The sequence below is a fragment of the Hyperolius riggenbachi genome, chromosome 6, assembly GCF_040937935.1.
Source record: "Hyperolius riggenbachi isolate aHypRig1 chromosome 6, aHypRig1.pri, whole genome shotgun sequence".
NCBI classification, from domain to species: Eukaryota; Metazoa; Chordata; class Amphibia; order Anura; family Hyperoliidae; genus Hyperolius; species Hyperolius riggenbachi.
The window spans coordinates 346,007,193-346,034,075 of NC_090651.1; the positions used below are offsets into that span (position 1 = coordinate 346,007,193).

At 40.8% G+C, this 26,883-nt stretch overlaps 1 protein-coding gene across 4 annotated transcripts in view; it reads right to left on the bottom strand.

Annotated features, from left to right (window-relative positions):
• Positions 1 to 26,883, bottom strand: part of LOC137521801 (sialic acid-binding Ig-like lectin 8) — a 283,306-nt gene that overhangs the window by 221,487 nt on the left and 34,936 nt on the right. For 2 of the 4 annotated variants that reach the window (XM_068241540.1, XM_068241541.1), the window contains exons 8-9: positions 16,706 to 16,756; positions 14,428 to 14,550 (exon numbers count right to left, since the gene is read on the bottom strand). In XM_068241540.1, the coding sequence (XP_068097641.1) occupies positions 14,428 to 14,550; positions 16,706 to 16,756 (174 nt within the window). Of the gene's footprint in view, positions 1 to 2,363; positions 5,875 to 8,316; positions 8,373 to 14,427; positions 14,551 to 16,705; positions 16,757 to 26,883 lie in introns of those variants that run through there. The other 2 variants (XM_068241539.1, XM_068241542.1) reach the window with 2 other exon arrangements.

The following is a 26,883-nucleotide window of genomic DNA, read 5'->3' on the forward strand; positions in this document are numbered from 1 at the left end:
CCCTGCCACTTCATTGTAAGAATAGCTGCAGTTTATATTTTCCCATGTAAAAAGTTAGTTGTTTTTTGCTCAGCCCACTGTTTCTAATCTTGACATACAGTCACTCAATGACCAAGTTTATGAGCTTTGCGGTCCTTGGCAACAAAAATGTAAATTTTCCCATTGAAATTAAACAAATTTGATTGGCTTTTTGTGGCTCTGCCCCTTTCCAGAATTTGAACACTAGTCACCCAATGACTGACTGTACCAGGTTTGAGACCTTTGCCATTAAGAGTGTAAGAATGGAAGCAATGTAAATATTACCCTTGAAAATCAATAGGCGAATTTTGATTGGCTGTTGTAGGCTCCACCCATTTTCCTGAATATTAATCACATTCACCCAGTGATAAACTTTGAGAACCCTGCCATTACCAGTGTAAGAATGGCTGCAGTTTATATTTTCCCAGTGAAATTTCTTTTGGCTCCGCCCACTTTTCATAACCTTGATACACAGTTACTCATTGACCAAGTTAGTGAGCTTTCAAGATCCTGGCATCAAAAATGTGTGAATGGACGCAATTTATCCACCAAAGAAATCTGATTGGCTGTTTTTGGCTCCGCCCCCTTTAGCGACTTTAAACCCCAGTCACCCAGTGACCAACTGTAGCAAACGTGCACCTGTAACGCTCCCCAACTCACAGCAATGTAACTGCAATGGGCTGTTCACACTGCCCACGTTGCGTTCACTGTAACGCTGCACGTCAATCTAAAGTGCAGCATGCTACGGCGTTAGAGCGGCTTTGCTAATTAATATCCACTGCACTGTCCTGACGTCACTGGCGGAACCACGTGATGCGGAGTGTTCCGCTCACGTGGTCTCCACCAGCGCATGCATACTATAGTACGCTTACGGCTCTTTGCTAACGTCCTCTGCCACCACCACCATGCGTTGCGTTAGGTGCACGTTATGCGACCTTAACGTAGCACCTAACACAACGTCTTAGTGTGAAAGAAGCCTTAAAGGGGAACTGAAGAGAGAGGTATATGGAGGCTGTCATGTTTATTTCCTTTTAATCAATACCAGTTGCCTGGCAGCCCTGCTGGTCTATTTCTCTGCAGTAGTATCTGATTAAAACCAGAAACAAGCATGCAGCTAGTCTTGTCAGATCAGACTTATAAGTCTGAACCACTGTAACACCTGATCTGCTGCATGCTTGTTCAGGGGCTATTGCTAATAGTATTAGAGGCAGAGGATCAGCAGGGCTGCCAGGCAACTGGTATTGTCTAAAAGGAAATAAACATGACAGCCTCCATATACCTCTCTCTTCAGTTCCCCTTTAAAGTGGACCCAAACTAAAAATACAAGATTTCAGAAATAAAATCTATTTTCTAAATTATAATAATAAATAGCAGCCTTTTTTCAGCTGCATGATGACAAATATAACATATTTTACATTTATTGGAGGAACCCCTCTCTTCCTTTCATATTGCCGGCAAATAATCCGGCAAACTGGTGGAGTAGGTGGTGTCCAGCAAAGGAGGAATTGCTAATGACTGCCACCTGTATAACCCTAGTTATGCAAAGAGGAGGGTGAAAAGCATGCACCGAAATGCTCATAGGCTTGAAGGAGTGTTTATTTATCTTTGTATGTGTCAGAGTGGTGCAACTAAATATTTTGAATTAACCACCCTGGCGTTCTATTAAGATCGCCAGGGCGGCTGCGGGAGGGTTTTTTTTAAATTTAAAAAAAACTATTTCATGCAGCCAACTGAAAGTTGGCTGCATGAAAGCCCACTAGAGGGCGCTCCGGAGGCGTTCTTCCGATCGCCTCCGGCGCCCAGAATAAACAAGGAAGGCCGCAATGAGCGGCCTTCCTTGTTTTGTTTAGATCGTCGCCATAGCGACGAGCGGAGTGACGTCATGGACGTCAGCCGACGTCCTGACGTCAGCCGCCTCCGATCCAGCCCTTAGCGCTGGCCGGAACTTTTTGTTCCGGCTACGCTGGGCTCAGGCGGCTGGGGGGACCCTCTTTCGCCGCTGCTCGCGGCGAATCGCCGCAGAGCGGCGGCGATCGGGCAGCACACGCGGCTGGCAAAGTGCCGGCTGCGTGTGCTGCTCTTTATTTGAACAAAATCGGCCCAGCAGGGCCTGAGCGGCAGCCATCGGCGGTGATGGACGAGCTGAGCTCGTCCATACCGCTAAGATGGTTAAAAAAATGTTTGTTTTGGGTCTGCTTTAAGTTAGCCAATAAATGGTATCATCCTGATTCAAAACCTCTTGTTTTGTCATTACAAATATGTTTTTCCAAATAGGCTCGCCACCTGCTGGTGACTGCTGGTAAATATGTGATATTAATATACAACATTGTTCATTCTCACAAATGTTCATGCATAAAACACCTTTATTTCAAACAAATACAAAAAAATAGCCATTGATCGCTACAGGTTCCCTTTAAGCCGTTAGCTTCATAGAGTCCAGAAGTGTCATCCATTGTGACAGGAAGTGTCGTAGCAGATGCTAGATTTGGATGTGTGTATCTAGGATCAGAGCGTATTGCAGCGGCTCTTCATTTCAGAAGCATCCAGATGTAGACCTAGCATAGCTAACAGGAAATGAGATCATCGCAATGTCCAGGTGCCAAGAACTTCAGTACTATTTGCTTATCTTATTGGAGGCACAGCTTGACCGGGAGTTGGGAGGTACTGCACGTTTTAGCTTTAGGGTTCCTCAAGCTCAACTGTACCAAGGATGAGCAGAAACTATGCCAGTGCAAATTTACACGTCACAGTTCGCATCTACGCATCGTAGTTCGTAGGCAAAGTCTCAAAACTACACTTACGCATTTACGCATTTACTGCTATGCGTAGTTTACGCCCGCTACACGTAGTTAACATGTGTATTGCAAACTAAACTATGAATGCGTCAATCACGTCTATTTTTCCGCGTACTAATCAAATATTTAGTAGCGCATGCCCAGAAATATTATTGCTAATTGTATGCGTACAAAATTACGCGTTGGAAATGGGAATGTTACGCGTCGCACTACGCGTAATTGCGTATTTTAACACATAGTCTACGAAATGCATATGAAGCGAATATTTGATTTCGAAGCCGTAGTTTGAAAACTATGCGTAGTTCCAGCATAGCGAAGTTGGATGACTACGACCATCCCTGAACTGTACACTTTCTCCTGACCAAATTGATGCAGGCTTATGCAAATTTTGTATGCAAATGTATGCATCTTGAAAATGGACCAATCAAATTTTACCTCAGCAGGATTTGATTTCAATCTGCATACATTTGCATAATTTTGCATCAACTCGAAATGATTTGCATCTCCTTGACTATCCCTACTCCTGGCATTGTGGGACTCCTCCCTGACACTGCAGAACTTCTGGCTGATTTGGGAGGACTTCCTCTTGACGCTCTTAGCAACAGTTATCATTCCATATTATTATCCTTGATGTAGCAGCAAGCATAGCAGCTATTTACCATTATGTACATTGATAACAAGTTCTCACCTATCTGACTCATAGCTGAGAGAAACACAACTGAGTCATGAGACACATGATTTGTACACTATATGACAATCTTGAAGGAGCAGCAGCATAGCAGTAGGGGTTGCGGAGGTTGTGACTGCACCAGGGTTTTTTGAAAGAGAAGGTCTTTTGAGGCCTGGAACCCACTAGAGCGCATTTGTGAGCGTTTAGTGAGTGATTCCAACCGCTAGCGATTTCCCTAAACGCTCAGCTAATGTTAATGGATGGGCCAAATTCCACTAGAGCGATTGCCATTAGCAAAATGCAGGACATGCAGCATTTTTAGCATTTAGCGTTAGCGTTTAGCATTAGCGTTTCTGCAATGTAAAGTATATAAACGCTGGCATAATCGCTCATCAAAACCTGCACAGAGCAATTTTGCTAGCGTTTTGAAGTTATTGCACACTGTAAAATAATTAAAATTAACTGAAAGGACCAATCAGAATGAAAAATGCTAATCGCTAATCGCTACACAATCGCTGGCAAAAACCTTGCACTTTTTAAAATCGATGCCAAAAACGCTCATGAAATCGCTTACAAACCGCTCATACAAAACGGTAGCGATTGCGATTAGCGATAGCGATTTGCAGTGGGTTCCAGGCCTTATGCTGGGTACACACGGTGCGTTCCAGCACTCGATGCCCCGCTCGATTCCCGTTGATTCCCAGCTCCTCGATTATTTCCGACATGTCCGATTCGATGGATCGTTGATTTGGCATACTTTACATGAGAATCGACCTAACAATCATCGAAACGTGATTGGAAATGCTCGGAAATAATCGACCGGCCGGGAATCGAGCGGGGCAGCGAGTGCAGGAAAGCACCGTGTGTACCCAGCATTACAGTCACTAATTTGCTGTTCCTTGGAGCTACAGTGGAAATGATCACCTATATCAGAGACTTGAATAGCAGTAATTAGTAACAAGCTGTCCCCCAATCCCACCCCAGTCCTTGCAAAGTGGATTTTGGCATTTAGACTGCCCCCAACCTTCCCTGAGGGCTCATTTTCACACTAGAAGCACTTTTCTGAGCGTTTTGTGATTGATTAGCCTTTTTTAAAAAATCGCTCCCATTCACTTTCATTAAAATCACGGTAAAGATCGCCGCCATTTCGTGATCACGTACGTGAAAATCACAGCGATTTTTCCACGATTTTAATGATAGTGAACGGGAGCAATTTTAAAAACCGCTAATCAATTGCAAATGTTCAGAAAAGCGATTCTAGTGTGAATGGGCCAAGTTGGCTGCAGGGCTGCCCCAGGTCATCAGGTCACCCCCCAACTTAACTGCAGCTCCCCAAAGCCCTTGCCAGGACCTTTGGGCGGCTGCATCCCAAGGGGGCACCTGGACATGAAATAGGGATTGTTACATATGAAAGTATAAGTGTGTGTGTGTGTGTGTGTGTGAGAGAGAGAGAGTGTGTGAGCAGTGTGAGCGGTGTGTGTGTGTGAGCGGTGTGTGTGTGTGAGCGTGTGGTGTGTGAGTGTGTGTGTTTGTGTGTGTGAGCGTGTGGTGTGTGAGTGTGTGTGTTTGTGTGTGTGTGATGTGTGATGTGTGATGTGTGTGGTGTGTGTGTGTGTGAGAGAGAGTGTGTGAGCAGTGTGAGCGGTGTGTGTGTGTGAGCGGTGTGTGTGTGTGAGCGTGTGGTGTGTGAGTGTGTGTGTTTGTGTGTGTGAGCGTGTGGTGTGTGTGTTTGTGTGTGTGTGCGTGAGTGTGTGTGTTGTGTGTGACTGTGTGTTGTGTGCGACTGTGTGTTGTGTGTGAGTGTGTGCGGTGTGTTAGTGTGTGCGACTGTGTGTTGTGTGTGAGTGTGTGCGGTGTGTGAGTGTGTGCGGTGTGGGAGTGTGAGCGGTGTGTGTGTGAGTGGTGTGTGTGAGTGGTGTGTGTGTGTGTGCGTGTGTGTGTGTGCGTGTGGTGTGTGTGTGCGTGTCGTGTGTGAGTGTGAGAGTGTGTGTGCGTGTGTGTGAGCAATGTGTGTGAGCGGTGTGTGGTGGGTGGGGGGTGGCACTGAGGTTACCCCTATAGTAGCCCGGCTCTGTTCCTCCTGAATCCTGGTCAAATTACACTGAGCACAACCAAAAGCGTGGAGCTGCTCCATAAGCATTGAACTGTTTATCTGCACGCTATTTCATGTGATAAGGTGTTGATGGTACAGAGGATCTATCTGACCATTTCTGGAGCTCTGCAGGTGAGGTTAGGCCTGCGTGGTACCTGGATACAGGAGTGGGTAGAGGCCACTAACAATACAAATTTAGCCAATAAGGTTTCCGTAACAGCAATAGAAATAATGAAAGGTCATAGTGAAATCTCGGGGGACGCAGTTCACATATCCGGCATGTCCTAATTGTTAAAACCCTTTGAAGAAAAAAGATAAGAAAATAAGTATGATCTGGTGAAACGTAATTTAGCCTATAGACATAAAAAGACATTAATGGAAGTATTTAGACTAGCTTGTAGGTGCTGCCAGTACTTTAGATGCAGATTAGAATGACCTTTCCGGTGTTAAAATATTCATTTCACTGATTGTGAGAATTACCGGCAGACTTAAGTGAGAAAACATCTACGCTATACATAATTATACAGTCATTATATCTAATAGCAAAGATGATATTGTTTTCCAAGATAGCGAAGAGGAGGACCAGTAGTGACAGCTCACTTGTGTCTGTAGTTTTCATACAGAGTCTGTACTGACATATTGTAACAAAGGTCCATTCAATCACAGTAATTCCTGAGTGCATGCGGTCACAGCTAATCATAAGCGTAATGACCTAATTACAATTACGCAAAATTTCACTTAATTTGCGAAAATACGATTATGGCCCTAATCACAAATTTGTAATTTTGCGTTTAGGCAGAATTTCGTAATTATGATTGTTTTAGTAGCGGAAACGAATCGGAATTTTGTGTTTAATGCGGAAATGTGTCCGTTCTCGAAATTGTGTTCCAGTCCAGAGCCTCCTGATACATTTAAAGTGACGGCATGTGCAGGAATCTTTGCATTATTAGATATTGCAAGGTCCAAAACCAAGTGTCTCAGCATGCATGACCGCTTAGTGCATTTTGGCAAAGAGTACCTGTCTTAAGTGGCTGCTGGTAGAGCCTCCTGATACATTTAAAGCGTCAGCACAAGCAGGGGCCTTTGCATTATCAGATATTGCAAGGTCCAAAACCAAGTGTCTCAGCATGCATGACCGCTTATTGCACCTTGGCAAAGAGCAACTGTCTTAGAAGTGGCTGCAGGTAGAGCCTCCTGATACATTTAAAGCGATAGCACATGCAGGGGCCTTTGCATTATTAGTAATTGCAATCAATGAGTGACTTTCCTGAGTTCAGTAATTACTTAAATTTGCAAAATTATTATTAAAAACAAAATTACACCCATTTTCGTAATTAAAATCACTGTTTTTATAGAAAACACGAAATTACGAAATTTCGTGTTAAACGCAAATTTGAGCCAAAATGCGAAATTACGTGGCGTATGGCTGTGTGTGAACACTGTCCTCTCCAGGCTACCTATACTGGTGGCAACTATACCAGGATACCTTATATTGGGGCCACATATACCTGTCTACCTATACTGGGGCACCTAAACCTGGATGTCTATATTGGAGGCACCTATACCTAGCTACCTATACTGGGGGCACCTATATCAGGCTACCTATACTGGGGCATCTATATAAGGCTACCTATACTAGGGGCACCCACACCTGGCTAACCTATATTGAGGGCACCTATACCAGGCTGCCTATACTGGATGTACGTTTATCAGGCTGCCTATACTGGGGACACCTATACTAGGCTACATATACTGGGGGCACCCACACCTGGCTACCCATATTGAGGTCCCTATGCCTAGCTGCCTATACTGGGGACAGCTATACCAGGCTGCCTATACTGGGGGCAGCTATACCAGGCTGCCTATACTGGGGACAGCTATACCAGGCTGCCTATACTGGGGGTACATTTATCAGGCTGCCTATACTGGGGGCACCTATACTAGGCTATCTATACTGGAGGCACCCACACTTGACTACCCATATTGAGGGCATCTATGCCTAGCTGCCTATACTGGGGACATCTATACCAGGCTGCCTATACTGGGGGCACCTATACCCGGCTGCCTATACAGGGGGCACCTTTATCTGGCTACCTATTGATAAAGATGTCACTATATTGGAGTCAACCAAACCTGTCTGCCAAACCTGGCTGCCTATACTGGAGACACCTTTACATGGCTACCTATATTGGGATCAGCTAAACCTGGCTGCCTATACTGGAGGCACCTTTACCTGGCTACCTATATTGGGGTCGCCTAAACCTGGCTGCCTATACTGGGGGCCAGGAGAGAAAGAAAGTCCAATAGCTCAAACTGCAGAAGTTCAACACCAGGGAGTCAACCAGTCCACACCCAGATCCATCAAAGGTGCAAGGAAATACATCAGAGAAAAAGGATGACTGGATCTCAGACCTGGATTTTGTGCAATTATAGCGAATATAATGAACCACAGTAGCAAAAACCTATACTGGGGGCACCTATACCAGGCTATCTGCTATCTATACTGGGGGCAACTATACCAGACTACCTGTACTGGCAGTATGTTTTTGTTTTGTTTTTTATGTCCTGCCTGGCCTGCCTTTCCAATTTATGTTCTTGGGGGGCATCCAAAGTTTTGCAGAGGGGCCCAGTGATTTCTAGGTACGCCCCTGCATGTATGCATGAAGTCAGTTGGTGATCACGTATGCATGCCGTCAGTTGGTTCATGTATGCACGCAGTTAGTATTCATGCAGTCCTATACCTTGTACGCAGATGTGGTTCCCTGCGAGCTGAGCTCTTGGCCATCATTTATTATTGCTATAAAATAATGACATATATAAAGAGCTTGCAGGGAGAAAGAGAAGCAGCATAATTTATAAACACATTGCAGCAGCTAATATTTCAGTTTACTGAAACTGATAAGAAGAGCAAACTCATTAACTCATGATCTTTGATCTTTCACTTTTCAAAGATTTATCTCCTGTGTGCCCAGCTTTAGTATTCAAATCTGTTGGTCCTTCATACTACATGGCAATTGGTAAAATTGGTCTTTGATCTTTCATTTTCCAAAGACTTTTATCTGATATGTGTACCTAGCCTTAAAGGATACCCGAAGTGACATGTGACATGATGAGATAGACATGTGTTTGTAGAGTGCCTAGCACACAAATAACTATGCTGTGTTCCTTTTTTTTTTCCTCTGCCTGAAAGAGTTAAAAATCAGGTATGTAAGTGGCTGACTCAGTCCTGGCTCAGACAGGAAGTGACTACAGTGTGACCCTCACTGATAAAAAATTCCAATTTTTTACCTCTTTCTTGCTCTCAGAAGCCATTTTCTGCTAGGAACGTGTTTTATAGTTGGAATTTCTTATCAGTGAGGGTCACACTGTAGTCACTTCCTGTCTGAGTCAGGACTGAGTCAGCCACTTACATACCTGATATTTAACTCTTTCAGGCAGAGAAAGAAAAAAAACGAACACAGCTTAGTTATTTGTGTGCTAGGCATTGTACATGCACATGTCTATCTCATCATGTCACATGTCACTTCGGGTATCCTATAAGGCTGTGTTCACAACTTCACACTGCCATGAAAATGGTTCTGCAAATTGGAATGGATTGGCACACATGTAAAGTTCCTAAGTGAGTGGAAACATCACCTGGTCTTCCAGAATGTACTGGAAGGAAAGGGCTCTAAAGCGGCATTGTCACCATAAAAATCAAATTTCAGCAGCAATTGGTCTGAGTGTATTAAGTGATAAAGATGCTAATCTTGCATTCAAAACTGTTTCTGCTGTTATGGTTTGGAGCTATCACATACCTTAGGAGAACTGGCCCTTTAATAGCCATTGCCATTCAGTTGCATGCTGGGGGTTCTTTTTATCTATAATATATTCCTCCTCCTCTTCCCTTTATTTCCCTGCCTGACTGAAACATGATCCTCTGCTCACTTGTGTTTACAAGCAAGGCTGAGGTGACTCAGTGATTGGAGGAGAAAAAAAGTTATGGGAAGAAATGACATTAGGATTTAGCCTCAAACTGTGGGCAAAAGTCATGGTTCCCACCAGGAACAGAATTCTCTTCATTTACTATACAAAATTCACTGAAACCAAAACATGGACAGTGCAATACATGTTATGTAAGTATATCAAGTATTTATCTTCTTATACATGTGTTTTTTATCCCCCTTACATAGTATGGCTAATCCTCCTGCTTTAAAACATCATAACGTAGGCTAAATATCAATGAGAGGGAGGATTACAGCCCTCTTAGTGATATTTACCAGTGGCTGCTGCAGCGTCTAATTTTTTGAGGGGGCACAATGTGGCGGTAATCTCACAAACTTCAGTTTGTGAGATTACTGGGCCTGGGAGCGCTGATCCTGTTTAACCGGTTACTCCATTGTGTGCACAACACAAACTACTGAACATCATGACTGACAAATGTCAGCTCAGTTTGAATGGAGTGTAGCTGTGTGGTAATGGTGAACCACAATGGTTTTACGGCAGCTCTGATCTTGTGGGTTCGGCTGGTTGTGACTAACCACTTCCTGCTCCACTCATAAGGTCGGAGCTGGCAGAATCCCTCCTCACAGCTTTGTGTCCCTGCAGCAGTGGGCCTGAGAGTAGTGATGTAGCGAACATCAAATTTTGTGTTTGTAAATGCGAAAGAGAATTTACCTCAAATGTTTAAATGTGGGCTCCCTTGCATTTTTTTCTAAAAATTTTGCACTAAACAATTTTCGCATTTTTTTTTACAAATTTTCTTGGTAACATTACCTTTTTTTATGTTTTCGTGAATTTTTGCATTGGAAATTAAAATGATTTTCCTTTGACAATATTGCAAAAATACAATGTATTTTAGTGAATTTCTCAAAATCGAAAATATCGAGAATGCACTAGCAGAGCCCCGGCCGCGTGGTGCATCGCACCCTGAGGTATACAGCTAAAGTAGGCGGCCATTTGCCTACCATGTAAGTACATGGTAGGCAAATGGCCGCCTACTTTAGCTGTATACCTCAGGGTGCGATGCACCACGCGGCCGGGGCTCTGCTAGTCTTCTTATACATGGTAAGTACATGGTAGGCAAATGGCCGCCTACTTTAGCTGTATACCTCAGGGTGCGATGCACCACGCGGCCGGGGCTCTGCTAGTCTTCTTATACATGGTAAGTACATGGTAGGCAAATGGCCGCCTACTTTAGCTGTATACCTCAGGGTGCGATGCACCACGCGGCCAGGGCTCTGCTAGTCTTCTTATACATGGTAAGTACATGGTAGGCAAATGGCCGCCTACTTTAGCTGTATACCTCAGGGTGCGATGCACCACGCGGCCGGGGCTCTGCTAGTCTTCTTATACATGGTAAGTACATGGTAGGCAAATGGCCGCCTACTTTAGCTGTATACCTCAGGGTGCGATGCACCACGCGGCCGGGGCTCTGCTAGTCTTCTTATACATGGTAAGTACATGGTAGGCAAATGGCCGCCTACTTTAGCTGTATACCTCAGGGTGCGATGCACCACGCGGCCGGGGCTCTGCTAGTCTTCTTATACATGGTAAGTACATGGTAGGCAAATGGCCGCCTACTTTAGCTGTATACCTCAGGGTGCGATGCACCACGCGGCCGGGGCTCTGCTAGTCTTCTTATACATGGTAAGTACATGGTAGGCAAATGGCCGCCTACTTTAGCTGTATACCTCAGGGTGCGATGCACCACGCGGCCGGGGCTCTGCTAGTCTTCTTATACATGGTAAGTACATGGTAGGCAAATGGCCGCCTACTTTAGCTGTATACCTCAGGGTGCGATGCACCACGCGGCCAGGGCTCTGCTAGTCTTCTTATACATGGTAAGTACATGGTAGGCAAATGGCCGCCTACTTTAGCTGTATACCTCAGGGTGCGATGCACCACGCGGCCAGGGCTCTGCTAGTCTTCTTATACATGGTAAGTACATGGTAGGCAAATGGCCGCCTACTTTAGCTGTATACCTCAGGGTGCGATGCACCACGCGGCCGGGGCTCTGCTAGTCTTCTTATACATGGTAAGTACATGGTAGGCAAATGGCCGCCTACTTTAGCTGTATACCTCAGGGTGCGATGCACCACGCGGCCGGGGCTCTGCTAGTCTTCTTATACATGGTAAGTACATGGTAGGCAAATGGCCGCCTACTTTAGCTGTATACCTCAGGGTGCGATGCACCACGCGGCCGGGGCTCTGCTAGTCTTCTTATACATGGTAAGTACATGGTAGGCAAATGGCCGCCTACTTTAGCTGTATACCTCAGGGTGCGATGCACCACGCGGCCAGGGCTCTGCTAGTCTTCTTATACATGGTAAGTACATGGTAGGCAAATGGCCGCCTACTTTAGCTGTATACCTCAGGGTGCGATGCACCACGCGGCCGGGGCTCTGCTAGTCTTCTTATACATGGTAAGTACATGGTAGGCAAATGGCCGCCTACTTTAGCTGTATACCTCAGGGTGCGATGCACCACGCGGCCGGGGCTCTGCTAGTGCATTCTCAATATTTTCGATTTTGAGAAATTCACTAAAATACATTGTATTTTTGCAATATGGTCAAAGGAAAATCATTTTAATTTCCAATGCAAAAATTCACGAAAACATAAAAAAAGTAATGTTACCAAGAAAATTTGTAAAAAAAAAAAATGCGAAAATTGTTTAGTGCAAAATTTTAGAAAAAAATGCAAAAAATCACAAACTTATTACAAAAGGATTTTCCATTGGCATTTTCGCTTGAAAGTCAAAATTTATATTATTTTAGTGAAAATGAAGGCGAAAAGAATATCGGCATTTTTGCTCATTATTGATAAGGATATGGAGGACATTGGTAATACAGCTCCATAATGCAAGACAGTGGCAGGGTACTCTGGATTGTACCGAGCTGCAGAGAACTCCTTCTTTATTGTGCCATTTCCAGACCACACCCACATTCACAAGTTGTTTAATGCAAATTATAAGGTTTACTTTTCAAACTGCTTCACATATTTATATTGATTCAGCGCTGTCTTTCCAACCTGACTTTAAAGGAACCGGAGCATCTTGTTTACAAAATATATAAATTGACAATCCCCCCTTCCCCAGGAAGGTTTGTAATTGGAATGTGCCATGGCGGGTTAGAAAGCAATACTGGTCACTAGCCCCTCCCCTTCCCATCTTTACAATGGCATCCATCTTTTTCCAGGGAGACCAAAAGTTTGAAGCGCCCACTGCAGTGTCATGAGCTTCCGGCTGCCGCAATGGATGTCGGGAGCAGTGATGAGCGAAAATGCCAATATTCTTTTTGGCGTTAATTTTCATGACAATAGTGTTAAATTTGATTTTTGAGCAAAAATGGCATTGAAAATAAGTTTTGTTCTTTTTCATGTTTTTTGCACTTTTTGCGGTAAAAACATAATTTTTTTATGCACATTTTTGGCCGTAAAATATGCCAAAATACAAGCTATTTTTATTAAAAAAAATTCTTGAAATTGAAAATAGCATTTATGATGCGAGAATTACTTTGGTGAAAATTTGCAAGCAACACTGGTCAAGAGATGTAGTACATCACTGGACTACAACTCCTAGCATGCATTCTGGTGTTCTATGTCTTAGGACACTCTAGATCTCTGAGAGCATCATCTGCAGCACTTGCGGGTCTCCCTGGAAGAAGATGGATGCCACCATCATAAAGACAGGGAGCCTAGTGAGCAGCCTGCCAAAGGTATGTAATGCCTGCCTACTGCATTTCCCTTATCATCATACAGCAAGTACTAAAACGTTCAAGCATTCTTTCATCCTTGTACGGTCGGCAACTAGACTACTGCCACGCCCATCTCTGTGTTCTGCAAAATAACAAGCTGGCACATCTTCTAAAAATCCAGCCCAGGTTCAGTTTATTGCGTAATATTCTCCATTGTCCTCCGCTGTTTATTAAACTAAGCAAATCTGCCCCAAAGTCAAGTCCCACCTCCAGGGCCGGGCCGAGGCAGAGGCGAGAGAAGCTCCAGCCTCAGGGCGCAGTGTAGGAGGGGGCGCACAGCTCACTCAGCTGCCATTCCCCTATTGTGTTTGGAGCAAAGAGAAATAAGAAAAGGCGATATATAGGGATGCTCATTCGGATTCCGCGGAAATGCAATTTCCGAAATTCCGATCGGAAATTGCATTTCCGTATCAGAATGCGGAAATCAGTAATGCAAGTGCCGTAGGCGGATTCGCGGAAATTCCACCTGACTTTAACATCGATTTTCTCAAAAACTATAAGGTCTTTTTGAAAACTTTTTTTTGCATCTTGTTCACAAGATTCAGTTTAATAAACCCTGATGTTTCTAGGACTTAAGGGGACTTTGTATTAACCGCTAAAGTCGGCGGATTTTTACTGTAATGTAAAATGCAGAAAATGGGCAGATGCAGATTTTCTGCATTTTACATTACAGTAAAAATCCGCCGACTTTAGAGGTTAATAGCAAATCCCACTTAAGTCCTAGAAACACCAAATTTTCAGGGTTTATTAAACAGGATCTCCTGAACAAGATGCAAAAGAAAGTTTTCAAAAAGACTTTATAGTTTTTGAGAAAATCGATGTTAAATTTGGGCAGAATTTCCGGAAATTGGTAGCGGAAAGCGGAATCGGTAATTGGTACATGACGGAATGCGGATTTACCGCGGAATCGGAAATTGGCATTCCGACCATCCCTAGCGATGTATGGCAGGGACTGCAAGCCCGATAACCAGAGATAAAGGTGTTGGGGGCCCTGGGGTGCCTCTTAGTCTAACAGCACTCAGTGTGTGACGGCTGGGGTGGGAAGGATGGAGGGGTGCACTTTGGTGTCTCAGCCTTCGGGTGCTGGAGGACCTTGTCCCAGCTCTGCCCACCTCGTACCTTGCTGCCGTCTCTGCATGTTTCTCCGCACGAAGCAGAAGAGCGCCAGGGTGATCAGCGAGAGGATGAGGATGTTCCCAACCACAAGGCCTATGAGAATCTTATAGTCCATATCATGGGAATCTGTGGAAGCAAACAGATAAATCAAGTAGTGTCTGTTCAGAGTCAGAGACGGATGGAATTTGTCTTCCGTAGTGTCTGTTCAGAGTCAGAGACGGATGGAATTTGTCTTCCTTATCCTCCTAGAACAAGATGGTTTTTACCCGCTGGCACCCATCATCAGGACAGAGGCCATGATTCGGGCCGCATATGATGCTAGATGCAAGACCAGAGCCCATAGTTGGGGAGCACTTTGTTAAAGCTATTACATGCACTATTGGTATATATAAAGTAAAGATTGCTGAATCAACCGCATCATTTGGTACATTCATTTTTGGAGTACCAAAACTAGACAGGTTGTTGATTAGGGATATGTGGGAACAGTCTCTCAAAGTGGGTTAACTTACCTGTGTTTCTACCACTTTCTGCGGCACTGCACACTTCTCTCCATCTTCCAGAGCAGCCTTTCTCATCCTTTTTACCTTGGAGGAACCCTGTAAATAACATTTGGATCTCAAGGAACCCCTGCATACAATGTTTTGGTCTCGAGGAACCCCTACATTTATTTTTCAGGAGGCATGGTCTTTAAATAGGTTAGGCTGCTAATTTCATATCTCCTATTACACTGCCACTCATTATACCATCTCCTGATGCCCCAATTTAGTGCTTCTTGTTACAGTACCACCTATTATAATGTGCTCTATTATACTTCCCCCACGATGGGGTAAAATGCCAAGGAACCCCTGCAGAGTCCTCCAGGAACCCTGGTTGTGAAAGCCTGTTCCAGAGACTTCTACCTTCAAAGCTGGTTGTGAAAGTGGGAAGATGGAGAGTGGCATGCAGCACATCAGCTAGAATCAGCTAAATCAAGCTAAATTGCCATGATTAAGGACAACCTACGTCCGAAACATGTCAGCATGATGGTGTATGGAGTTTTTTATGCCTGATGTTTTGCTGGATAAATAAAGCCATTTCCACTTCTTGATATTGTGTGAGGACCTATCTTTAGTTTCTGTCGTTTGAGGCCTGAGCAGGCCAGTTCCAGCACTATCTGTGGATTGAGATAGAGCGGAATATAACTTCTTCCAAAGCTAAATTAAAGTGGACCTGAACTCAGAAGTCCTCTTTGCCCTAAAAGATACGAAACGGCATGAGCATAATAACCACTGAATACAGCTGAAACATATCCTAAAATAAATATGCGCTGTTTCTACTTTCTGATTCATGGAAGCAGACATTGTGTTAACATCCTGAACTTTCAAATGAGCTTATCTGCTCATCTGCAGTGTCAGTCATGTGACACAGGGGAGAGATCAAATTACAATCACAATCAACTTGTGATTAGACACAAACGAGGGGGAATTAAACAGGCTAAACTCTCAAAATACATACAGGGTGCATTTCTCTCTGTTTTGCTTCTGTCCTGTGCAAGAGTTCAGGTCCACTTTAACTCCGTCTGCTACAGACCACATTGCTTTGCGAAACTGTTACCACTAATCCTTAATTGTTGATTTCATTAACCTGCCTGGGAGGCTGCGGGAGGGTTTTTTTTTAATAAAAAAAAAACTATTTCATGCAGCCAACTGAAAGTTGGCTGCATGAAAGCCCACTAGAGGGCGCTCCGGAGGCATTCTTCCGATCGCCTCCGGCGGCCAGAAGTAACACGGAAGGCCGCAATGAGTGGCCTTCCGTGTTTCGCTTACCTCGTCACCATGGCGACGAGCGGAGTGACGTCATGGACGTCAGCCGACGTCCTGACGTCAGATGCCTCCGATCCAGCCCTTAGCGCTGGCCGGAACTTTTTGTTCCGGCTACGCTGGGCTCAGGCGGCTGGGGGGACCCTCTTTCAGGCAGCACACGCGGCTGGCAAAGTGCCGGCTGCGTGTGCTGCTTTTTATTTGAGCCAAATCGGCCCAGCAGGGCCTGAGCGGCAGGCTCCGGCGGTTATGGGTGAGCTGAGCTCGTCCAGACCGCTCAGCAGGTTAATAAGAGCACCAAAAATGTATTTTAACCAAAACACTTAAACATATATTATACATTTATATAGGTAGGCAGTTCATTGAACATCAACATCACATTCACAAACATGTTAGAAAGAGAACAAAAAGAACAATGGTTTTCTTTAATTAATGTTGACAATAACCACTGAAAAAATGTACTTGAAATGTCCAGAACTTACCATGCAGAGGTGATACAGTGGCTCTTTCTAGATCGGAGCCGGGAGACACATCTGAAAAAGAACCATGCTTTAGATTATACGCTTGCATGGACAGGAGCCTCAGTTCTGATCTTTATTGATCATACTATGTTTATTTTATTACACAGTTGTATGTAGATATCATTTCTTAACTTTATTTCCCAAGCTTTTCTTAACAGATATCAGAGCTGAACTAAGTAGGAAAAATGGGGGAACAGGCATATACTGTAAGCTGTCCTGATGCCCACCATTCTCCCCGTTCTCCTCTCTCCCCCTCCATTCCTACCTAAATGTCCCATTGAAGCCTCTTCCAAGTCGGGCATTAGAGTGCAGTCGCTGGCCTGGCTGCGCACATCCTACATCGCTCTGCGGGCTCTGAGCGCGCACATGCTGCCCCCTATTTTCCTAGTTCAGTTCTGGTATCCTTTAAAGTGGCTCCCGCTAAACAGAGCAGGAACCCTCCTTACTTCCATGAGCAATGGTGCTGAATTTCTGCACAGTTTTGTGTAGGAATTGTGTGTTTTCAATGACCAAGCTATAAAATGCTAAATTTCTTTTTGAAACATTTTAATGTTATTGTTCAACAATTACATTGTTACAACTCCAGTATGGAGAACTTAACATCTCACAAGAACTACTGTTTTTCAAAAAAATATAAGGCACAGATATTGACATCTGGTAAAAGATGGAATGCCGAAACTGGACAGGTTGTTGATTAGGGATGAGTAGGAACAAAGTGGGTTAAATTACCCATGTTTCTGCCTCTTGCCGCAGCGCTGCACACTACTCTCCATCTTCCAGACACTTCTACCTTCAAAGCTGTCCTTCTGGTTGTGAAGGCGTGAAGATGGAGAGTGGCATGCAGTGCATCAGCTAGAGGTAAATTTACCCCGTCTGCCACAGACCACGCCCCCATACATGCTGAGACAGCTACATGCTAAATTTCTACATAAATTATTAAAGCAAACCTGTGAGAAGACACATTTTAAAGTTACTTACCTACAGTAAGTTGTGGAATAACCTTGACCATTGTGCACACTTTCTAGTACGGTCCACATATTCCCAATAGTACAAAGCCACTTGTGCACAGAGGAAAAAGCTATAGAAGAGCAGCTTCATGCTCTGAGCATGCACAGCATGGATGGGAGTACAGCTATGAAAACATATTCGACAAGCTCTTGTTGAATATGTTCAGAGGGTCCAAATGCTGGAAAAGAGGGGGCACCCAGGAGGATCCCAGAAACCTCTGGATTATTCAGAGTATTTCCTCTACTGAGTTAAGTACAGTAAAACCTTGGATTAAGAGTAGCTTGGTCTAAGAGCGCTTTGCTATACAAGCAAACATTTTTGTGAAATTTTGACTTGATATACAAGCAAAACAAAGTATACATGCATCTTGTCGTCACAACTGAGCCGATAGTTCTTCTCCGTTTGGCGCTGCGGGATTGTACTTAATTGTAATTATTCTGAGTGTAGAGACTTTGCAATGTCACATTTCCATGAAATCCTCAAAAGTAACTGTCATTGGATAAGATCCTTGTTAAGACCACACAAAAAAAGGTTAGGGCACGCCAACAGATGGCAATAATTGCGTTAATTATAGTGAAAGTCTTGTTTACATTTTTATTTTATACTATTTTAATAGATCTGTTTTTGCATTGTGGAACAAATCAACTGGGTTTCCATTCATTTTTATGGGGAAATTCACTTTGATATAAGTGCTTTGGATTACAAGCATGTGTCCGGACCAAATTATGCTCACAAAGCAAGGTTCCACAAGGTCCCACTGTATGTATTTTTTATTTTTCTTAGATTTACTTCAAATGCAGAAGTAATGTCCACTCCAGGGCTTGATTTATGGAAAGGCCCACTAGGCCCGGGCCTTGGGTAGCAGCTGGTGAGGGGATGGCTGGACATGGATTGATTGTATCATAATCAATTTAGAATAAAAAGATACTGTTCCCATCTGATCACCAATACATAAAACAAATTTAAAAAATGGAAAATTAAATCAATATGTATCCTTCTTCAACAGATCAATTCACTAATGAATTAGTGAACAAGCAGATGGTGCATTGAATGATTGTCAATACAGTCATGAGAAGTTTGGGACATTTGTCAAATTGCTTTCATTACAAAATCCCAGTTTGCTTTGAAACAGAAACTTTTTGGTTTTTTGAAAAGACTTCGAATTTTTACAAAAAAAAATATTTTTACAAAAACAGGATTTTTCAATAAAATGCACTTTTTATTGCCCTGTTGACTTTAATGGCTATTCATGAAAATGTTTTTCTATGTCAAAACACCTAACTTATCAGGAACACTTTAGCAAACTTCAACTTGCAATATTATTTATTCAACGCTCAAAATGGTCAATGAAATTAAATGAACTCTGACTCGCAAGTATGCTTACTGCAAATTGTATGTAGGGTCATTAATTTCCCTATCCAATATCCCTCATTACACTTTCACTATCCAATATCGCCAATTACAATTTCACTATCCAATATCGCCAATTACAATTTCACTATCCAATAACTCTCATTACAATTTCACACTGTCTTATATCCCTCATTACACTTTCACTGTGTATCTTTCACTTTCACCCAATATCCCTCATTACAATTTCACTATCCAATATCGCCAATTACACTTTCACTATTCAATATCCCTCATTACAATTTCACTATCCAATATCGCCAATTACACTTTCACTATTCAATATCCCTCATTACAATTTCACTATCCAATATCGCCAATTACACTTTCACTATTCAATATCCCTCATTACAATTTCACTATCCAATATCCTTCTTTACAATTTCACTATCCAATATCCCTCATTACACTTTCACTATCCAATATCGCCAATTACATTTTCACTATCCATTATCCCTCATTACACTTTCACTATCCAATATCCCTCATTACACTTTCACTATCCAATATCCCTCATTACACTTTCACTATCCAATATCCCTCATTACAATTTCACTATACAATATTGCCAATTACACTTTCACTATCCAATATCCCTCATTACAATTTCACTATCCAATATCGCCAATTACACTTTCACTATCCAATATCCCTCATTACAATTTCACTATCCAATATCGCCAATTACACTTTCGCTATCCAATACCCCTCATTACACTTTCACGACCCAATATCCCTCATTACACTTTCACTATCCAATATCCCTCATTACAATTTCACTATCCAATATCGCCAATTACACTTTCACTATTCAATATCCCTCATTACAATTTCACTATCCAATATCCTTCTTTACAATTTCACTATCCAATATCCCTCATTACACTTTCACTATCCAATATCGCCAATTACATTTTCACTATCCATTATCCCTCATTACACTTTCACTATCCAATATCCCTCATTACAATTTCACTATCCAATATCGCCAATTACACTTTCACTATCCAATATCCCTCATTACAATTTCACTATCCAATATCCCTCATTACAATTTCACTACCCAATATCCCTCGTTACAATTTCACTATCCAATATCGCCAATTACACTTTCACTATCCAATATCCCTCATTACAATTTCACTATCCAATATCGCCAATTACACTTTCACTATTCAATATCCCTCATTACAATTTCACTATCCAATATCCTTCTTTACAATTTCACTATCCAATATCCCTCATTACACTTTCACTATCCAATATCGCCAATTACAATTTCACTATCCAATATCGCCAATTACAATTTCACTATCCAAAAACTCTCATTACAATTTCACAATGTCTAATATCCCTCATTACACTTTCACTGTGTATCTTTCACTTTCACCCAATATCCCTCATTACAATTTCACTATCCAATATCGCCAATTACACTTTCACTATTCAATATCCCTCATTACAATTTCACTATCCAATATCGCCAATTACACTTTCACTATTCAATATCCCTCATTACAATTTCACTATCCAATATCCTTCTTTACAATTTCACTATCCAATATCCCTCATTACACTTTCACTATCCAATATCGCCAATTACATTTTCACTATCCATTATCCCTCATTACACTTTCACTATCCAATATCCCTCATTACACTTTCACTATCCAATATCCCTCATTACACTTTCACTATCCAATATCCCTCATTACAATTTCACTATCCAATATCGCCAATTACACTTTCACTATCCAATATCCCTCATTACAATTTCACTATCCAATATCGCCAATTACACTTTCACTATCCATTATCCCTCATTACAATTTCACTATCCAATATCGCCAATTACACTTTCGCTATCCAATATCCCTCATTACACTTTCACGACCCAATATCCCTCATTACACTTTCACTATCCAATATCCCTCATTACAATTTCACTATCCAATATCGCCAATTACTCTTTCACTATTCAATATCCCTCATTACAATTTCACTATCCAATATCCTGCTTTACAATTTCACTATCCAATATCCCTCATTACACTTTCACTATCCAATATCGCCAATTACATTTTCACTATCCATTATCCCTCATTACACTTTCACTATCCAATATCCCTCATTACAATTTCACTATCCAATATCACCAATTACACTTTCACTATCCAATATCCCTCATTACAATTTCACTATCCAATATCCCTCATTACAATTTCACTACCCAATATCCCTCGTTACAATTTCACTATCCAATATCGCCAATTACACTTTCACTATCCAATATCCCTCATTACAATTTCACTATCCAATATCGCCAATTACACTTTCACTATTCAATATCCCTCATTACAATTTCACTATCCAATATCCTTCTTTACAATTTCACTATCCAATATCCCTCATTACACTTTCACTATCCAATATCGCCAATTACAATTTCACTATCCAATATCGCCAATTACAATTTCACTATCCAATAACTCTCATTACAATTTCACAGTGTCTAATATCCCTCATTACACTTTCACTGTGTATCTTTCACTTTCACCCAATATCCCTCATTACAATTTCACTATCCAATATCGCCAATTACACTTTCACTATTCAATATCCCTCATTACAATTTCACTATCCAATATCGCCAATTACACTTTCACTATTCAATATCCCTCATTACAATTTCACTATCCAATATCCTTCTTTACAATTTCACTATCCAATATCCCTCATTACACTTTCACTATCCAATATCGCCAATTACATTTTCACTATCCATTATCCCTCATTACACTTTCACTATCCAATATCCCTCATTACACTTTCACTATCCAATATCCCTCATTACACTTTCACTATCCAATATCCCTCATTACAATTTCACTATCCAATATCGCCAATTACACTTTCACTATCCAATATCCCTCATTACAATTTCACTATCCAATATCGCCAATTACACTTTCACTATCCAATATCCCTCATTACAATTTCACTATCCAATATCGCCAATTACACTTTCGCTATCCAATATCCCTCATTACACTTTCACGACCCAATATCCCTCATTACACTTTCACTATCCAATATCCCTCATTACAATTTCACTATCCAATATCGCCAATTACTCTTTCACTATTCAATATCCCTCATTACAATTTCACTATCCAATATCCTGCTTTACAATTTCACTATCCAATATCCCTCATTACACATTCACTATCCAATATCGCCAATTACATTTTCACTATCCATTATCCCTCATTACACTTTCACTATCCAATATCCCTCATTACAATTTCACTATCCAATATCACCAATTACACTTTCACTATCCAATATCCCTCATTACAATTTCACTATCCAATATCCCTCATTACAATTTCACTACCCAATATCCCTCGTTACAATTTCACTATCCAATATCGCCAATTACACTTTCACTATCCAATATCCCTCATTACAATTTCACTATCCAATATCGCCAATTACACTTTCACTAATCAATATCCCTCATTACAATTTCACTATCCAATATCCTTCTTTACAATTTCACTATCCAATATCCCTCATTACACTTTCACTATCCAATATCGCCAATTACAATTTCACTATCCAATATCGCCAATTACAATTTCACTATCCAATATCGCCAATTACAATTTCACTATCCAATAACTCTCATTACAATTTCACAATGTCTAATATCCCTCATTACACTTTTACTGTGTATCTTTCACTTTCACCCAATATCCCTCATTACAATTTCACTATCCAATATCGCCAATTACACTTTCACTATTCAATATCCCTCATTACAATTTCACTATCCAATATCGCCAATTACACTTTCACTATTCAATATCCCTCATTACAATTTCACTATCCAATATCCTTCTTTACAATTTCACTATCCAATATCCCTCATTACACTTTCACTATCCAATATCGCCAATTACATTTTCACTATCCATTATCCCTCATTACACTTTCACTATCCAATATCCCTCATTACACTTTCACTATCCAATATCCCTCATTACACTTTCACTATCCAATATCCCTCATTACAATTTCACTATACAATATTGCCAATTACACTTTCACTATCCAATATCCCTCATTACAATTTCACTATCCAATATCGCCAATTACACTTTCACTATCCAATATCCCTCATTACAATTTCACTATCCAATATCGCCAATTACACTTTCGCTATCCAATACCCCTCATTACACTTTCACGACCCAATATCCCTCATTACACTTTCACTATCCAATATCCCTCATTACAATTTCACTATCCAATATCGCCAATTACACTTTCACTATTCAATATCCCTCATTACAATTTCACTATCCAATATCCTTCTTTACAATTTCACTATCCAATATCCCTCATTACACTTTCACTATCCAATATCGCCAATTACATTTTCACTATCCATTATCCCTCATTACACTTTCACTATCCAATATCCCTCATTACAATTTCACTATCCAATATCGCCAATTACACTTTCACTATCCAATATCCCTCATTACAATTTCACTATCCAATATCCCTCATTACAATTTCACTACCCAATATCCCTCGTTACAATTTCACTATCCAATATCGCCAATTACACTTTCACTATCCAATATCCCTCATTACAATTTCACTATCCAATATCGCCAATTACACTTTCACTATTCAATATCCCTCATTACAATTTCACTATCCAATATCCTTCTTTACAATTTCACTATCCAATATCCCTCATTACACTTTCACTATCCAATATCGCCAATTACAATTTCACTATCCAATATCGCCAATTACAATTTCACTATCCAAAAACTCTCATTACAATTTCACAATGTCTAATATCCCTCATTACACTTTCACTGTGTATCTTTCACTTTCACCCAATATCCCTCATTACAATTTCACTATCCAATATCGCCAATTACACTTTCACTATTCAATATCCCTCATTACAATTTCACTATCCAATATCGCCAATTACACTTTCACTATTCAATATCCCTCATTACAATTTCACTATCCAATATCCTTCTTTACAATTTCACTATCCAATATCCCTCATTACACTTTCACTATCCAATATCGCCAATTACATTTTCACTATCCATTATCCCTCATTACACTTTCACTATCCAATATCCCTCATTACACTTTCACTATCCAATATCCCTCATTACACTTTCACTATCCAATATCCCTCATTACAATTTCACTATCCAATATCGCCAATTACACTTTCACTATCCAATATCCCTCATTACAATTTCACTATCCAATATCGCCAATTACACTTTCACTATCCAATATCCCTCATTACAATTTCACTATCCAATATCGCCAATTACACTTTCGCTATCCAATATCCCTCATTACACTTTCACGACCCAATATCCCTCATTACACTTTCACTATCCAATATCCCTCATTACAATTTCACTATCCAATATCGCCAATTACTCTTTCACTATTCAATATCCCTCATTACAATTTCACTATCCAATATCCTGCTTTACAATTTCACTATCCAATATCCCTCATTACACTTTCACTATCCAATATCGCCAATTACATTTTCACTATCCATTATCCCTCATTACACTTTCACTATCCAATATCCCTCATTACAATTTCACTATCCAATATCACCAATTACACTTTCACTATCCAATATCCCTCATTACAATTTCACTATCCAATATCCCTCATTACAATTTCACTACCCAATATCCCTCGTTACAATTTCACTATCCAATATCGCCAATTACACTTTCACTATCCAATATCCCTCATTACAATTTCACTATCCAATATCGCCAATTACACTTTCACTATTCAATATCCCTCATTACAATTTCACTATCCAATATCCTTCTTTACAATTTCACTATCCAATATCCCTCATTACACTTTCACTATCCAATATCGCCAATTACAATTTCACTATCCAATATCGCCAATTACAATTTCACTATCCAATAACTCTCATTACAATTTCACAGTGTCTAATATCCCTCATTACACTTTCACTGTGTATCTTTCACTTTCACCCAATATCCCTCATTACAATTTCACTATCCAATATCGCCAATTACACTTTCACTATTCAATATCCCTCATTACAATTTCACTATCCAATATCGCCAATTACACTTTCACTATTCAATATCCCTCATTACAATTTCACTATCCAATATCCTTCTTTACAATTTCACTATCCAATATCCCTCATTACACTTTCACTATCCAATATCGCCAATTACATTTTCACTATCCATTATCCCTCATTACACTTTCACTATCCAATATCCCTCATTACACTTTCACTATCCAATATCCCTCATTACACTTTCACTATCCAATATCCCTCATTACAATTTCACTATCCAATATCGCCAATTACACTTTCACTATCCAATATCCCTCATTACAATTTCACTATCCAATATCGCCAATTACACTTTCACTATCCAATATCCCTCATTACAATTTCACTATCCAATATCGCCAATTACACTTTCGCTATCCAATATCCCTCATTACACTTTCACGACCCAATATCCCTCATTACACTTTCACTATCCAATATCCCTCATTACAATTTCACTATCCAATATCGCCAATTACTCTTTCACTATTCAATATCCCTCATTACAATTTCACTATCCAATATCCTGCTTTACAATTTCACTATCCAATATCCCTCATTACACTTTCACTATCCAATATCGCCAATTACATTTTCACTATCCATTATCCCTCATTACACTTTCACTATCCAATATCCCTCATTACAATTTCACTATCCAATATCACCAATTACACTTTCACTATCCAATATCCCTCATTACAATTTCACTATCCAATATCCCTCATTACAATTTCACTACCCAATATCCCTCGTTACAATTTCACTATCCAATATCGCCAATTACACTTTCACTATCCAATATCCCTCATTACAATTTCACTATCCAATATCGCCAATTACACTTTCACTAATCAATATCCCTCATTACAATTTCACTATCCAATATCCTTCTTTACAATTTCACTATCCAATATCCCTCATTACACTTTCACTATCCAATATCGCCAATTACAATTTCACTATCCAATATCGCCAATTACAATTTCACTATCCAATATCGCCAATTACAATTTCACTATCCAATAACTCTCATTACAATTTCACAATGTCTAATATCCCTCATTACACTTTTACTGTGTATCTTTCACTTTCACCCAATATCCCTCATTACAATTTCACTATCCAATATCGCCAATTACACTTTCACTATTCAATATCCCTCATTACAATTTCACTATCCAATATCGCCAATTACACTTTCACTATTCAATATCCCTCATTACAATTTCACTATCCAATATCCTTCTTTACAATTTCACTATCAAATATCCCTCATTACACTTTCACTATCCAATATCGCCAATTACATTTTCACTATCCATTATCCCTCATTACACTTTCACTATCCAATATCCCTCATTACACTTTCACTATCCAATATCCCTCATTACACTTTCACTATCCAATATCCCTCATTACAATTTCACTATCCAATATCGCCAATTACACTTTCACTATCCAATATCCCTCATTACAATTTCACTATCCAATATCGCCAATTACACTTTCACTATCCAATATCCCTCATTACAAT